Raw genomic sequence first — 15309 nt, 5'->3', positions numbered from 1 at the left:
AATGTGAAATGAGCGCAGTTGTCTAGTAGTCTGAACATTCTTTGGCATTGCCTTTCTTCTTTATTCAGAGAGTAATGCCACATGCAAAAAAAAAAAAAAAAAGTCATATAGTTTAAAGGGTAAACAAAGAAAAGTCTCTCATCTATCACAGACTTCGGCCTCTAACCTGGGAAGCAACCTTGCTGTATTCTAGAATTTTCATGTGCATATATAAATGTGAAGAGAGATTTTTTTTTTCCCCCTAAAGATAGATGGGAGCATACTATACACATTCCTTTGTAAGTTACTTTTCAAGAGTTTGTCTTAGGGGCCATCTCATATCTGTCTGTCTGCTTTTTATGTTTTCATGGCTATATGGTATTTCATTATATAAACCTTCCAGAATTTATTTAACCCCAAGCAATGGGTATTTAAGTTCTTTCCAGATCCTTTCTATCATACACAGTGCTGTAGTAAATGTTCTTGCATTTTCGCATACAGACGCAAGTCTACCTGTGAGATGGGCTCCTGGCGGTGGAGTTATCTGGTCCCAGGCTGAGTGTTTGCAATGCATGAACACTGCCCAGGTGCCTTTCGAGGGCTGTACTCCATCAGCATTGCACTTGGGGTTCCGTGACCTGCGCTGGGTATTACCAGCCTTGACTGCTTAGCAATAGGATGTGGTTATTTTATTTTGCATGTTTTAAGAAGCAGAGAGACCCTGTGGTAGTGCCCAGCCTCCCCTCTCCCTTCCCAGGTAAACATGGGTGACCGGTTTGGGCAGATCATGATCGAGAACCTGCGGAGACGACAGTGTGACCTGGCCGGAGTGGAGACTTGCAAGTCGCTGGAGTCGCAGGTCAGAGGGCAGAGGCCCGGATGTCCTCTTGTACCCTGGCCAACCGAGAAAGTGCTTCCTCCCTACGCAGATGGGAGAATGTGAGGGTCCTTCCGGAGTGCCTGCCTGCGGGCAGCCACTGGTTCATCGTGTGGGGGAGATCCAAGCCCTGTACTACCATCTTGGCATGGAAAATACAAGTTTACATTTCCTGTCTCCTGTTACTTTACTTTTTTATTATGCTGTTTTTCAAACAACATAAGAGTAGAGGGAATAATTAAAGTGAACACCTATGTCCCACCAGCCAACTTCAATAATTAATAATATTTTGTCATTGCCATATTGTTACCCCTTCCCCCAAATTTTCATTGGTGGTGTCATTGGAAAGGTGGCTCAGGGGTAAAGAATCTCCCGGCAGTTCAGGATTCACGAGTAGATGTGGGTTCAATCGCTGGGTCAGAAAGATACCCTGGAGGAGGAAATGGCAGCCCACTCCAGTGTTCTTGGCCTGGATAATCCCATGGACAGAGGAGCCTGGCGGGCTACAGTCCATGGGGTCACAAAGAGTCAGACATGACTGAGTGTATGAGCACATCATTGGAATATTTAAGGCAAATCCCAGACACTGTTTCATTTCCCTCGTAAGTACTTCAGTGTGAATCTCCTACCAGTAAGGACCTTCCTCTGCCCAGGATAATGATAATACCATGATCACATCTGACAAGTGGACATGCTCCTTCATAGCAGCTGACACCCACCCAATTCATACTCGGCTTTTACCAGTTGTCTAAAAAATTGTTCACGGTTGGTGTATTTGAATCAGGATCCAAACATGATTTCCACTTCGTACTTGACTTAAATTCTTGCAAACTGTAATTGTTCCCCCAAAATTTAGAAATTTTTTGGTGAAGAGGCACTTGCCTATCCCTACCTCCTTTTAAATGGCTTAGTTTTTACATGGCTTGTGTCATTACCACCAGGGCCCTTTAAAAAGCTGTTGCTTGTATAGAATAGTTTCTTCCTTTATTTCTCTTTAAATATTATACTTTAGGGTGCCCCCGTTGTAACAGTACCTGTTGAGTAGAGAAAATGGGGAAATGAAAAGACAGATGAGAGGGTCCAGAATGGGCTTTTTAAAGAGGAGCCCTCCGAGGGAAGCTGTGTGTGCAAAGAGTGCCTCGGGTCGTGTGACAGCTCCTGTCGTCTCCCTTTCTCTCCACCCCACGTTTTAGAGAGAACGGCTCCTGTCCAGCGGGTGGGAGTCGGCGTCAGCCATCGACATGATGGAAGTGTACAGCAGGTTGCCTCGTGCCGAAGTGATCAGGTACGGGACTGACAAGAGTCCGCTCCATGGCAAATAACTGTGAATGAAAGGCATCATTGTCCATACCTTTTAATGTTTTTTTAAAAAAAAAAAACCCAACCCCAAACTAGACCTATTTTGACACAAGTTAACTGCTGCTAACATAGATTAAACATTGCTAGCTCCTTGAGAGTAACTCATTAGCTATTAGCCAAGACAAGGTTTATGCCCAAACATTATTTTAGTCAAAATAAACAGTTACACCTCTGCAGTGGAAATCTTGCACAATCCTGTGTTTTGGAAAAGGAGGAAAGTCACGTTGCTCAAGGGGTCCTAAGGGGGGTTGGGGGGAGTCTGCTTATGGATTTTTAAGTGGACTTTCCCCCTCATTATAAAAGAAAGACATGCTTGTTGTTCTAAAACAATTTTCAAGTAAAGTTCATGAATTATAATATAGAGCAATTGTGTGCTGTGAATAAATTGGAGTATATTCTTTTTCTATGTGTATATAAATATTTATCAACCTATAGATTTGTATTTTTTGAATCAGTAGATTGATACATGTATTTGCCTGTAAACCACCATCCTTTCAAAAGCTTAACAATAGCTTATATTTATCTCTGCATGTCAAGATGTTCAGGTTACCATATCCTGTTTAGTGGTGCCTGGCATTTATATTGATGTGTGGATAAATGCTAACAACAACAGTTTTTCAAACTGAGATATAATTGACAGGCAATGTTAGTTTCAGGTGCACAACACTTTTTTAAGGAGAACCACTTTATTTTGAGTAGTAAACAAAACTCCATTTATAATGTAATAAAAGAAACCCTCCATCAATTTCTTCACAGTTAGTCTGAGGAACAAAATCTCCAGCTTAATTAGAATTTACATTTAACCTTAAATATTCTAAAATCCATCCATGTCAACTTTGGAGTTTTAGTCTTGCCCGATCCTATGAAATAGACCAAACCTTGATAGATAATCAGACTCCTAGTTTTTGCCGTTAAGCATATTTCTTCATCTTGCTTTCTGACTCCATACATTCCATCCTGAATGTTCAATGGATTTGCAGTAAACTTCCAAGGTGAAGGGAAATTTCTTGCTCATCGTTGGCCTAAAATCTTGGCTTGTGTTCATCTTTTGAAACAAAAAACACACACCAAAAGTGCCCACAGGTTCCACTACTAAAACTCCTTTAAAGATCTTCTTTGCCAGTGGTTCTAGAGCTCAGTCCATGACGTCTGAAGCAGTGTCTTGGAGCAGAACCCCACCAGGTGCAGCAGGCAGGACATGGCAGGAGTCCTGGTTTAATTTACGTTTCTTTTCACATAAATGAGATTGAAAAGCCCTTGTTTTTTTCCTTGCCAGTAATCTGGTCTTTTACCCATCTTTTAAATAAGTTTTAAAAAGTGTTCTTTCTTACTGAAGTGTAACAGCTCATTTATATAACAAGGAAATCTACCCCCTTGTCATTTGTATTACAGACATTCTCTTGAGTTTGTCATCTGTCACTTTTGACTTTGCTTATGGAGGTTTTTTCCTTCTTTTCAAAAATAGCTAAAATGGTCCCACGCCATACGTACTGTTCTGTAGCCCGCTTCTTTTCACATAGTCTATCCTGAACGCGTTTCCACACCCGGCAGTGTGCGTCACGGCCTTCATTTTTAATTGGATACGTTGGTACTGTTGTCTTGTCATTCCACAGAATAGAGGCCCTTGAATTCCTGGATGAAATGGAGCTTCTTGAACAGCTCATGCAGCATTACTGCCTTTGCTGGGCCACCAAAGGAGGAAGCGAACTAGGTAGGTGACTTCACTTATATTGATTGGAATTTTTCTAGGGAATTTTTTGTCTCTGGAGAACGTAACGCTCAATGGGAATTTTCTACCCAGGAGGAACTAGGGCTCGTATACATGGATCTGTGAACATAGAGAATCAGCAGTTATATCCTCTGATTTTATAGCACAAAACCCAGGAGAACTGCTTAAATAAACCACATGTATGAAAACCAACCAACAGCCCTTTAGGGCTGTTTGTGGAATTTCCTCAACTGGATGGTAAGAGACCTTGAGTCTTGTAATCATCTTAATGAAAGGATCCAGTGTTCAGCTTTTTGATCTGCTTGTAACCAGGTTTGCTTGATGTTAAAACACACAGGTCATTGTTTCTGTCTAACACCCCTGCAGCTGTGGGTTGAGTTTCTCTCTCTCATCTTGTTTTATATTGGAGGTGAATTCCCCTGGCTTGAAAGAGTCGGGCCGTGGGGACAAAGCCCGGAGCCTTGTCTCAGTGCCTTGTTGCCTTGATCTTGACCCAGTTCCTCCTTTACAGCTGCCCCGTGCTGACCGTGCTTCCCCTGGGCGCCTCTCCAGCCCAGTGGAGATAGTTTTAGATCCCAGTTCTGGCCTTTGCTGTTAAAGTGCCCTCAGACTTCCTATAGCTCTGTCTGACATACTGCCTTAGGCAAGTAGTGAATATAAAACAAAGAGCTTGGAGTCAAGGCCTGTCTCCTGTGTGAAAATTCCAGGTTGTTAATCATCCTCCTTGGGATTATCTTTCCACCAGTTTATAAATTTACCCAGCTGGGCAGTTCAGTCCACAAAATCCATTTATTTTTTATTTAAAAAATCATTTATTACTGTGTTTTTGTACTGCTGTTTTCCCCCATTTTTGAAAACAGTATAATTTTAAGCAGAGACTTTGGAAACTTCTAAAAAAAAGTATGGCAAAGAAAAAAAAATCACCCGTATGCCCATCACTCAGAGATAACCTCTGGCAGCTTTTCCCTTCTTTTCTTTTTCTAGCTGTTGATTTGTTTTTAGGGGGGTTTAATTTATCTATGTAACCTTGATTCTGGATCTTTTTAAGCTTAATATTATAACATAAGCATTTCCCCTTGCTACTAAAAACTCTGCATGAGCATAATTTTCATGGCTTTATAAATATTCTGTCATGAAGCTCTGTCTGCATTTACTTAATTTTCTTACACTTTAAAAAAATACAGGTGACTTGTAATAGTATAGAATTAATTCTAGATTCTGTCAGGTAATGATGCATTGAGCTTTTCTATGTGAGGGGCTTCTTTTTCCCCCTTCTCACCTAGCTACTTGTGGTATCAGTGTAGTAAGTCACTTACATACGAACCTTCAAGCTGCGAGCTTTTAAAGATGCGCACGCGCGTTCCATCAGTGTCAGGTGTGAGTGACACTGCAGCTTTTCCTCCGTCTCCTATTGCTGACGGCCCTTCAGCTTTCCAGCCTCCCACCTCCCTGCCCCCTTCTGGCAGTAACTCTTCTTGCCTCTTCACTCTATGCTGAGCTGTGTACTGTACTACTGTACTTTTCGAGGTACTGTACTGTGAGATTAAAAATGTTTACTTTGTATGTTTGTTTATGTATTATTTGTGTGAAAAGTATTATAAACCTATTACGGTACAGTACTATGTAGCCAATTGTGTTAGTTGGGTATGGAGGCTAACTTGGTTGTACTTATGAACACATTGGGCTTGCTAATGCACTCTTGGAATGGAATGGAACGGAACTCATTCGTTGTAAGGGACTTACTGTACTTAACTTGTATGTGTGTAGAGGAGAAACTGTCTGTGTTTGCTCGAAGTTCAACACTTAAAAGACCAGGTTCTAAAGAATAGGCCATAAGTCAAAATACGAACAGATTGATACTAAACAAACCTACAGCCAAGACTCTGGAAAATCAGAATGATTCTCCAAAAATAAAATCACCTGCTAAAACAAAATTCAACACTCTTCATAGGAAGATATCAGAATTCAGAGTCTCCTCAGCTTACCACCCACCGTGTTCAGTTTAGTTCAGTCACTCAGTTGTGTCCAAATCTTTGTGACCCCATGGACCACAGCAGGCCAGGCTTCCCTGTCCATCAGCAACTCCTAGAGGTTGCTGAAACCCATGTCCATCGAATCGGTGATGCCATCCAACCGTCTCATACTCTGTTATCCCCCTCTCCTCCTACCCTCAGTCTCTCCCAGCATCAGGGTCCTCTCCAGTGAGTCAGTCTTTCACATCAGGTGGCCAAAGTATTGGAGTTTCAGCTTCAGTATCAGTCCTTCCAATGAGTATTCAGGACTGATTTCCTTTAGGATTGATTGGGTTGTATTTGATTAAAAAATTACTAGATATGTGAAGAAATAAATTGCCTACACCAGTCTTTTTTATTACTGAATTTGATTCAAAGACAAAAGGGTGAAAAAAATTGCTAAGGCTAGTCAGTAACCCTTTGACTTCTTTCTCACCCAAAATGGGACAATAGGAATTTTCAAATGTATTTAAGGTAAAAAGCAGAACACTCAAGAATGAACTCGTTAAAACAAGTTGTCTGAATGAAAGGTATTAATTCAGGAAAAAAAAAAAACTTCAGCATTTAAAGAATGGACGTGTGGGTTTTACTGGAGAGCCCATAAACCGCTGTAACATGTCTTAATCCCTTTTAAACCGCCAGTAAACACTGTCTCATCCAGCCTCCTGTTTCCTTGTGGAATCTTATCTTACACAACCAGGAGGCCCGGGTGCAGTAATTGAATGTGCAGCCGTCGCCCCAGAGCCGGTCCCCATGGACCTGGGGCCCCAGGGTCACATTCTTCCACCTCTGACTGTTTTCTCTGCCTCAGCCTGTGACAGCCCCTTCTCAGCATCTGTGCGTTTCCTCCCCTCAGGTTTGAAGGAAATAACTTATTGATCTGTTCAAGACTCGTGCTGAGCCAGAGCTGAAGCCAGCGACCTTTCCGGAGTTGAGTCTCCAAGTTTCCTGAGTGGTGGGGAAGCTCCGGCCGCCATTCTCCCCACTCTCCAAGAAGCCTCATTTACTGGGGTGGTTGTACAAGTTCCTGTTCCTGTTGGCTAACAGTTTAAATAAATCTCCATTGCCAGTTGCCGGTGTGTTGGTCCTCTGCTGTTTATCCTTTGCTCCCCGGGGGGGACTGTGGTTCCCCTCTTTGTCAGCTGGAACCAAAGATCCTCAGCCCAACCTTGGCCTTGGCCCACTGCCCGTGAGTCAGACTCAGCTCCTGCATCCGTTGTGGGATTTACTCCCGTGTGCTCTTACGTGTGGCATCTTGACCAGAGGTTGGAGCGCATCTCTGCTCCCGTTTCTGCCCTTGCCTGCTCAAGTCCTCCTTCACCTTGGTCACTGTGGCAGGGTGAATGATGACCCTCTAAAATGTCCCTTCCCAATCCCCACTGCTGAGAGTATGTTACCTTGTATGGCAAAAGGGGCTTTGCAGATGTGATTAAGTTAAGGATCTTGAGGTGGGAGCATCCGGGTGGGCCAGATGTAATCACAAGGGTCCTTCCTTTTAAGGGAAGAAGGGAGGGCAGAGTCAGAGGAACAGGCAGTGTGATGCCACAAGCAGAGACCGGAGTGATATACTTTGAAGATGAGGGAAGGGCGAAAGTTGAGGAATATAAGTGGCCACTGGATGCTGAAAATGGCAAGCGAATATCTCAGAGCGTCTAGAAGGAACCAGTCTTGCCAACACCTGGACTTCAGCCCAGTGAAACTAATTTCAGATTTCTTACTCCCAGGACAAGAAGAGAATAAAGTTGTATTATTGTAAGCCAGTGAGTCTGTGGTCATTTGTTATAGCAGCAGTAAGAAATTAATACATATACAATACTAGTACAGATTAAAGGGTCCCTGGAGATTCAGAATCGTAAGGCCTGTCCATGCCTGATAACATTCTTGGTTATGTGAGTGAGCTGTGAACTTGGACCTGAGTATGCAGAATGGCAGCAAGGCAGCCCCCCAACCCTCCTCTCCTAGAGGTTGCAGAATCAGAGATCAGTGTTCCTAGAGTGTGGCCTTCATCCCACTACACAACAGTGTGCTTGTGGGTGGGAGTCGGTGGTGATACAGCGTGAACCCAGTGAGAAAGTTACTTGCTTTTCACTTACCTTTCAGATCTTAAGAATTAGTTCAAGGAAAAGTCGCAGGCTGGTACTGCTGGGTCTTCAACACTAATGTCATATTTACTAATTCATTGTTTTTGAAACCATGTACTAGCCATTAATGGGTGGTGAATCCATCTGGGGAATCAAGTCCATTATTTTTAAAAGATAAGGAATGGAATGGAAAACATTCATAGCACGTTATCAGTAGTCAGGGTACGTACTTTTTTATAACTTGTTTCATTTTTGTGTGTGTTTGCCCTAACATTGTTCCTAATGTTTTGGTCTTGTTTTTTAAGTGAAGTACAGTTGACTTACAATGTTGTATTAATGTGTGTTGTACAGCAAAGTGATTGAGTTATACATATGTATACATTCTTTTCTATTTTCTTTTCCATTATGGTTCATTACAATCAGATCTAGTTCCCTGTACTGTACAGTGGGACCTTGTTTTTTATCTAGTCTATATATAACAGTTTGCGTCTGCCAACCTCAAACTCCCAACCCACCCCTCTTCCTCCTCACCTCCTCCTCAGCATCGGTTTTGGTTTTGATCGTAAGTGAAGGTCAGAGTGTTATAGCACTTCACCAACTGTGGCAGCAGTAGCATTTGGCTGAAGTTTTTAAAACTTTGCTTGGCTTCAATTATATTTCTGTTTTCCCTTACATTTTTTAATGGATTATGTTCTGTTCAAGGCTAAGGATACACCATTACTGTTGATGGTTGTGTTATAAAATATCCCTTAAAGTACCTGTAAATCTCATTTTAAAAATGAATGCAGCAGAGATGGCGAAAGTGATACATTTGGAAATACTGACATTGAGCAGCACCGCAAGAGGGAATGGTTGACCCAGCCCTTTAGAGGATCTCGCCAGGAGTCCACTTTCATGCCCTCCCGCACCCCGACCCCCATACTTCTCACAACCAAGACATGCGTTCCAGAGTGTGGTTTTAGTGTTTGAGTTGGAGCTTGGAACTGATTTCACCTAGGATTTACAGTCACTCCCTGCCTCTCCTGTTCTCCCACCCACTCATCTAAAACCTCTTGTAATCCTTTCTACACACTGCTTAACTGAAGCTGGTCTTGGGAAGGACATCAGTGACGTTGAAACCATCACATCCAGGGACCCTTTCTCAGTCCTTGGCTGTCTCAACTTCTCAGTAGCATCTGACATGGGTTACCACCTGTCTCCTTGAAATATTGTCACTGCCAATAAATGATGGAACTGAATCTGAAACCAGGCAGGTTGGCTCTGGAACTTGTGCTTTTGACTGCTGCGTTATATATATATATATATATATATATATATATATATATATATATATATATATATATATATATATATATATATATCCCTTCTCCCCTTGCCCCAAAAAGCATAGAAAATTCCCCCATGGCTGCCCTGATGCCTCATTTCCTTATTTCTGATAAAATTTTCACATTTATTACATTCGCTTATTTCCCATTTGGTGGCTTCCCTATGTGCCGTTAATGAAGAGTGATCTTTTTCTGCAGAAATTTTAGTGAAGATTTTGAATATTTAGCAGAAATAATGTTAAACACCACGACTAAGTTACCATATAATCCAGCAATCCCATTCCTGGGCGTGTATCCAGAAAAGGTGAAAACTAATTCAAAATGATACATGGCACCTCAGTGTACATAGCAGCACTATTTGCAATAGCCAAGACAAGGAAGCAGCCTAAATATCCATTGACCAATGAATGGATAAAGAAGATATGGCATAGAAGCTTCCTTGGTGGTCCAGTGGTTAAGGCTTTGCACCTCCAATGCAAGGGACACGAGTTCCATCCCTGGTTGGGGAACAAAGATTCCATCTGTTGCTCGAAGTAGCTAAAATTTTTTTAAAACTATATTTAAAAAGATGTATATACACATAGTGAAATATTATTCAGCCTTAAAAAATAATGAAATAATGCCACTTGCAGCAACATGGATGGAGCCAGAGATCAGCATACTAAGTAAGTTGGATAGGGAAAGACAGACACTGTATGATATCACCTATATGTGTCATCTAAAAAATGAAACGAATGAACTTATTTATAAAATAGAAGTAGATTCACAGACATAGCAAACAAACTTATGGTTGTCAAAGGAGAATGAGGGGGGAGGGCATAGATAGCTTGGGATTAACGGAAACACACTACTATATATATAAAATAAACCTACTATTAGTATATAGCACAGGGAACTATATTCAGTATCTTATAATAAATGGAAAGAATCTTCAAAAATATATTTATATATAATATTTATAAGTAATATATGTTTATAACTAAGTTACTTCGCCATATACCTGAAATTAACACAGCATTATACATCAGATATACTTAAACAAACCCAAAAGACAGCACCACCAGTTGGTATCTAGGATGCTTTCAGTGATATTGATTGGAGAATACCATCAAGGACCTGGGTTTGCTCTCTGTGCTCTGTCTTGCTGAGCACATTGGCTTTAATTTTTTGATGTTGCCTTATAATGATAAAGTAGCTGCGAGAGTGTCAGGCATCACAACTGCATTCATGGCAGGAAAGATAAGTCTTTTCTTTAGTAGTCTCTTTTTATCCAGAATAAAGTGGTCCCCAAATGTGCTCAAACATATTTTCATCTATACCTTATGATAAGAACTGAGTAGGATTGCCAAATGAGATACAGGTTGGCCAGTTAAATTTAAATTTTGGTAAACACAGATTTTTGTTTTCGGTGTAAGTATGTCCCATGGGAAATCCAAATTTAACAGGGTAGCCCCAGTGATTTTGTTATTTTATATACATAAAAATATTAATAATTTTTGCTATCTGGCAACCCTAAAACTGAGTCCAATTGCAAGAGGGGCTGGGAAATAAAATGTCTGACTTTCTGGCTTTTGTAATGCAAGATGGGCAAAAGAGAAAGAAACTAAAGCTTTTAGGTGATCAGCCACCCGATGTGGAGTCATCTTGATTGTGTTTGCTCTCCTGCACAGAGAATATGTTTGCGTAATATCAGAAAATTTATGAAGTCCAAAGCAGAGTCAAACTATATTTTCATCTTAGAGTTTTTTATTTTATTTTTTTGAAGGGGAGGAGAGGAAAGCGTGGAGGGTCATGAATAAAGTGCCTGTCATAGGCAGGATATATAATTTTATTCTGCTTTACTTTTTTATATTCCCCCTTATTCCACAAAAGGAATTGAGGTGACTAATACAACTACATTAACACAAAAGGCAAAAATAAATGCCTTGGGGGAGCTGGAGAGGAGAGAGGAGATGTGTGCTCACTCAGTCATGTCTGATTCTTTGCAACACCATGGGCTGTAGCCCACCAGACTCCTCTGTCCATGGGATTTCCCAGTCAAGAATACTGGAGTGAGTTGTCATTTCCTCCTCCAGGGGATCTTCCCCACCCAGGGATCGAGCCCATATCTCCTGCCTTGGCAGGCGGATTCTTTACCTAGAAAGCCCTTGGGCAGCTGGAACGTGAGTTTAGAGGGGGGAAAAAAGGCCCAGAGATGTGCATGTTTTATTGTCTCATACAGGTCTTGGAAGTGGGCTACAAATTTGGCTCCCCCAAAGTCCTCAGGATTGAAATATGATTCTGCTTCCATAAAACCACAGCCAGCTGCATGCTCTAGAGAGGCACACATCTTCCTGCACAGAGACCCAGGACGCTTCTCCAGAGCATCATCAGTGGGATCTGGGGATGTGTGGGGCCTGGCTTTGCAGCTGCTGCTTCAGGTTCCCTTGATGCAAGCTGAAGACAGAAGTGAAATTACTCTGGACCAAAGCAGCACAGTCCAAGTACATAGCTCTGGGATGCTGTAGTGCATACAAGAGTAGGATCTAGAAAACCTGGGGAAAATGAAAGGCCCGCAGAACTGATGTGCTAAAATAATGTCTCAAAGCTGGGTACTTTATACGAGATTCCATGATAGTAAGTTTGAGGTCGGAACCTTTGACGAAGACTGGGAGGTCAGATTGACTGAGTGGTCCAGATGAAAATGCTTATCAGGGCCAGCCCGGTGGAGGGCAGAGGTCTTCATGGGAAAGTGAGGCTACTCCAGAGGCAGAGCTTCATTCCAAGGTTGCTACTTCCAATATCAAATGAACTATTCCACACTCTCCTTAAAAACCCTCCTTTAAGCCCCACTTCCTCCTCTTGGTTGGAGAAGGAAATGGCAGCCCACTCCAGTACTCTTGCCTGGAAAATCCCATAGATAGAGGAGCCTGGTAGGCTACAGTCCATGGGGTCACAAAGAGTCGGACACGACTGAGCCACTTCACTTCACTTCACTTCCTCCTCTTGGTATGAAATCCAGCTCTGTCCTGTGGCCTATGAGACCCAAGACTTGGCATCCCTCCTCGGCTCCCCCACCTCCTCTGTGCCTCTCTGCCCTAACCATGACCTCCTCCCAGCTCTGCCAACCTACCAAACTCTGTTTGCCACAGGGCCCCGCAGTCAGGGGGCTGGAAATGTAAGAAACACAGCCAGTATTCAGTTCGCGAATCACTTGGTTTATGGCACACAATACAGGTTTAAGGTAAGGAAAGCGGGTAGTGAACCACTCCAAGAAGTCCTGAAAGGAGTCATCTCAGCTGTCTCCCAACCGGCAACAAGTCACAGTAGGTGTGGGTGGGAGGTCACCTTCTGCTCCGACAGGGAGTCGGGCAGCTTCCATCTGGAAGGTCTCCCAGAGCAGAGAGTCGGGTCCTCCAGCAAAGTGGCTGCAAGTCACTCGGCTCAGTGACCTCTCCCAGAGGAGTCAAGTTCCCCCAGGGGAGGAGGTCTTGGTCCTGTGTTCCAGTGAGGTAACACTGCCCATCACATTCCTAAGGTAATGCTCTTAGTCTGTTCCTCTAGGACTCTTCACACTCCTACTGCGGATGTTTCAAAACAACTAACGTGGATGTTCACATTGGCCACTGTGACTCCATTTTTTAAACAAGATAATTAGAAGTTTTATATATGGATGCTCTGGGTCTTTGCTGCTGCACGAGGGCTTCCTCTAGTTGTGGAGATCAGGGGCTCCTCTTCATTGTGACGCGGGCTTCTCATTGCAGAGCACAGGCTCTAGGGCGCTCTGGCTTCAGTACTTGTGGCACACGGGCTTAGTTACTCCATGGCATGTGGAATCTTCCCAGATCAGGGACTGAACACATATCCCCTGCATTCACAGGCAGATTCTTAACCTCTGGACCACCAGGGAAGCCCCGTGACTCCCTTTTGAACTACTTAACTAGCTTAAATTAAATTTACTATCTTAAATCCTATAAGATTCACACAAGATGAGTAGGGATCATAACACTCAAGAACTCACATCATGACCCTTTGCCTTTGCTGGCCTTTGTACCTGCTGTTCCTTTTCCTGAGTCAGCCTTCGCCCTTAAAGCTGAGATTAAACATCACCTCCGCATCACCCTGTGTAAATATTCCCTGGGGCTGTAACAGCATCCTGTGCTTTTGCCTTTATGGTCCTTGTGTGAACTTGTCATAATTTTTACTCATTCCGCAATTATGTATCAAGCACGTTCTCTGTATGAGGCACTCAGAAACAGTAGAGCAAGTGAACAAATAAAACACAATAATTGCACTGCTTATGTGACTCAAGGGACTCAAGATTGCCATCATGTCTTCGCACGATGATGCAATCATACCTTTATTGCACATTTGATTTTTAACCTCTCTATGAAAATATTTGAGATTCAGATGTTGGGGCCTCAGGACCTATCACCAATGATGGACACCCCAGTAGGTTATGACTGGTTCATAATACATGTTGTTTCACAGCTTGTCAATCTGAAGATCAGCACAAGAGAAAAGCAATGACTCCAATGGCAACAACTCTTGCAGTATTCCAAGTGCTGTTTGCATGGGGGTACCTCTCAAGGCTAGACCCACTGAACCTCTGGGAGGAATGGCAGGGAGTCGGGGAACAAGATCCAAGAGCTTGCTAAGCCCAGTGCTGGGGAAATCGTTGTGCACTGTCTGCCAATAGAACTTGCTGAACTCAGTGGTAAGTGAGTAATTAAACGACCAGGCAGAGCTTTGCGAACTGAGAGAGGGCCCATTGTTCTGGTCTTACCCACCTGTTGTGTCCCAACTGTGGGTGAGTTTGAGTGCTGGGGTCCGAAACCCGAGTGTGGATCATGGCTTCCCGATAGCAGAAGAAAGATAATTTAGAGATATAAGGAGAGAGGACCTATTATGGAAGGGAGAGATGGGGTTGGTTCTTGAGGAGTGGGAACCAGGGAGCAGGGCCTTGGTGAAATGATGCTAAATGGAACATTACAGTAAACCCACTAGAAAAGGCGTCACAAAGGCAGCTTTGATGTTGATGCTGGTGAAGCGCAGTAGATTGCAAAGAATGGCCCTAAAGACTTCTAGAGTCTCTGTCTCCACTGCTTGCATCAGGAGCAGCCACATGATTTGCTTTGGCCAATAGGGTGATAAGAAAAGGTGAGTGGGGAATCCCCTGGTGGTCCAGTGGTTAAGACTCTGTGCTCCCAATGCTAGAGGTGCAGGTTCGATCCTTGGTGAGGAAATAAAGATCCCATGTGTCACATGGCATGGTCAAAAAGAAAACATGAGCAACTTGACAGGTTCCTTGGGCATTGGGGTTCACCTTCTCTCACTGTTCTTGGGAATCACATGGTGACCACAATGAAAATAAGCCTGGGGCGGGTCTGTTGGATGAGACGATCATGTGGAGCTGAAACAAGCTGTCTGGATGAGGCCCTCCCCAGGCCCAGGCCTCAGGCAGCTCCCTAGCTGACCACAGAAGTACAAGGGAGCCCTGACCTGAACTGCCCAGCCATCTTGCAGAATCGTGAGCTAAGTGCCTGGTTCTTGTCTTAAGCCACTATATTTGGGGATAGTTTGTTACCCCGCAGTAGCTAACCCATACAAGTGGGGATGCAGGTTGGGAGCAGAAGGCAAAGTATTGGTTGAATGTTTCCTGCTGTTGAAAAAAATTTGCAAGCATAAGAGTTGCGAGTTTTATTTGAGGAAAAATGAGCACTGTATCCTGGGAGACACTATTTCAGATAGATCTGAGAAACTGCTCCAAGAAGTGGCTGCAGTCTGATGGCTGCTAGATGGCAGATGTTTCTTCCTTCCCGAGTTCCCTCAGGGCTCACCAGCTCACCGTCCATGGTGGCTGCAATTGCTAATGACTGGGACATCCTTTGTTTATAGGAAACACTCCATTTCTCACTTCACAAATGCTTGTTCTGTGTCAAGCTGTGTGCCATGAATTAAGATCTAC

At 43.1% G+C, this 15309-nt stretch overlaps 1 protein-coding gene across 8 annotated transcripts in view; it reads left to right on the top strand.

Moving 5' to 3' along the window:
• The window catches only part of LCMT1 (leucine carboxyl methyltransferase 1), a 68801-nt gene extending 61773 nt beyond the window's left edge, over nt 1–7028 (top strand). For all 8 annotated transcript variants that reach the window (XM_086375259.1, XM_086375253.1, XM_086375257.1 and 5 more), the window contains 4 exons: nt 737–838; nt 2050–2141; nt 3829–3926; nt 6813–7028. In XM_086375259.1, the coding sequence (XP_086231385.1) occupies nt 737–838; nt 2050–2141; nt 3829–3926; nt 6813–6835 (315 nt within the window). In that variant the 3' untranslated portion in view covers nt 6836–7028. The remainder of the gene's footprint in view (nt 1–736; nt 839–2049; nt 2142–3828; nt 3927–6812) is intronic.
• Nucleotides 7029–15309: the final 8281 nt, after the last annotated feature.

Source organism: Bos grunniens, chromosome 25 (assembly GCF_055505025.1).
Source record: "Bos grunniens cultivar Pamir isolate PY7600 chromosome 25, Bosgru_T2T1.0, whole genome shotgun sequence".
In the NCBI taxonomy this organism is placed as follows: Eukaryota; Metazoa; Chordata; class Mammalia; order Artiodactyla; family Bovidae; genus Bos; species Bos grunniens.
Note: the sequence above shows the minus strand (reverse complement) of the source record. Positions and strands in the feature narration are given on the sequence as shown.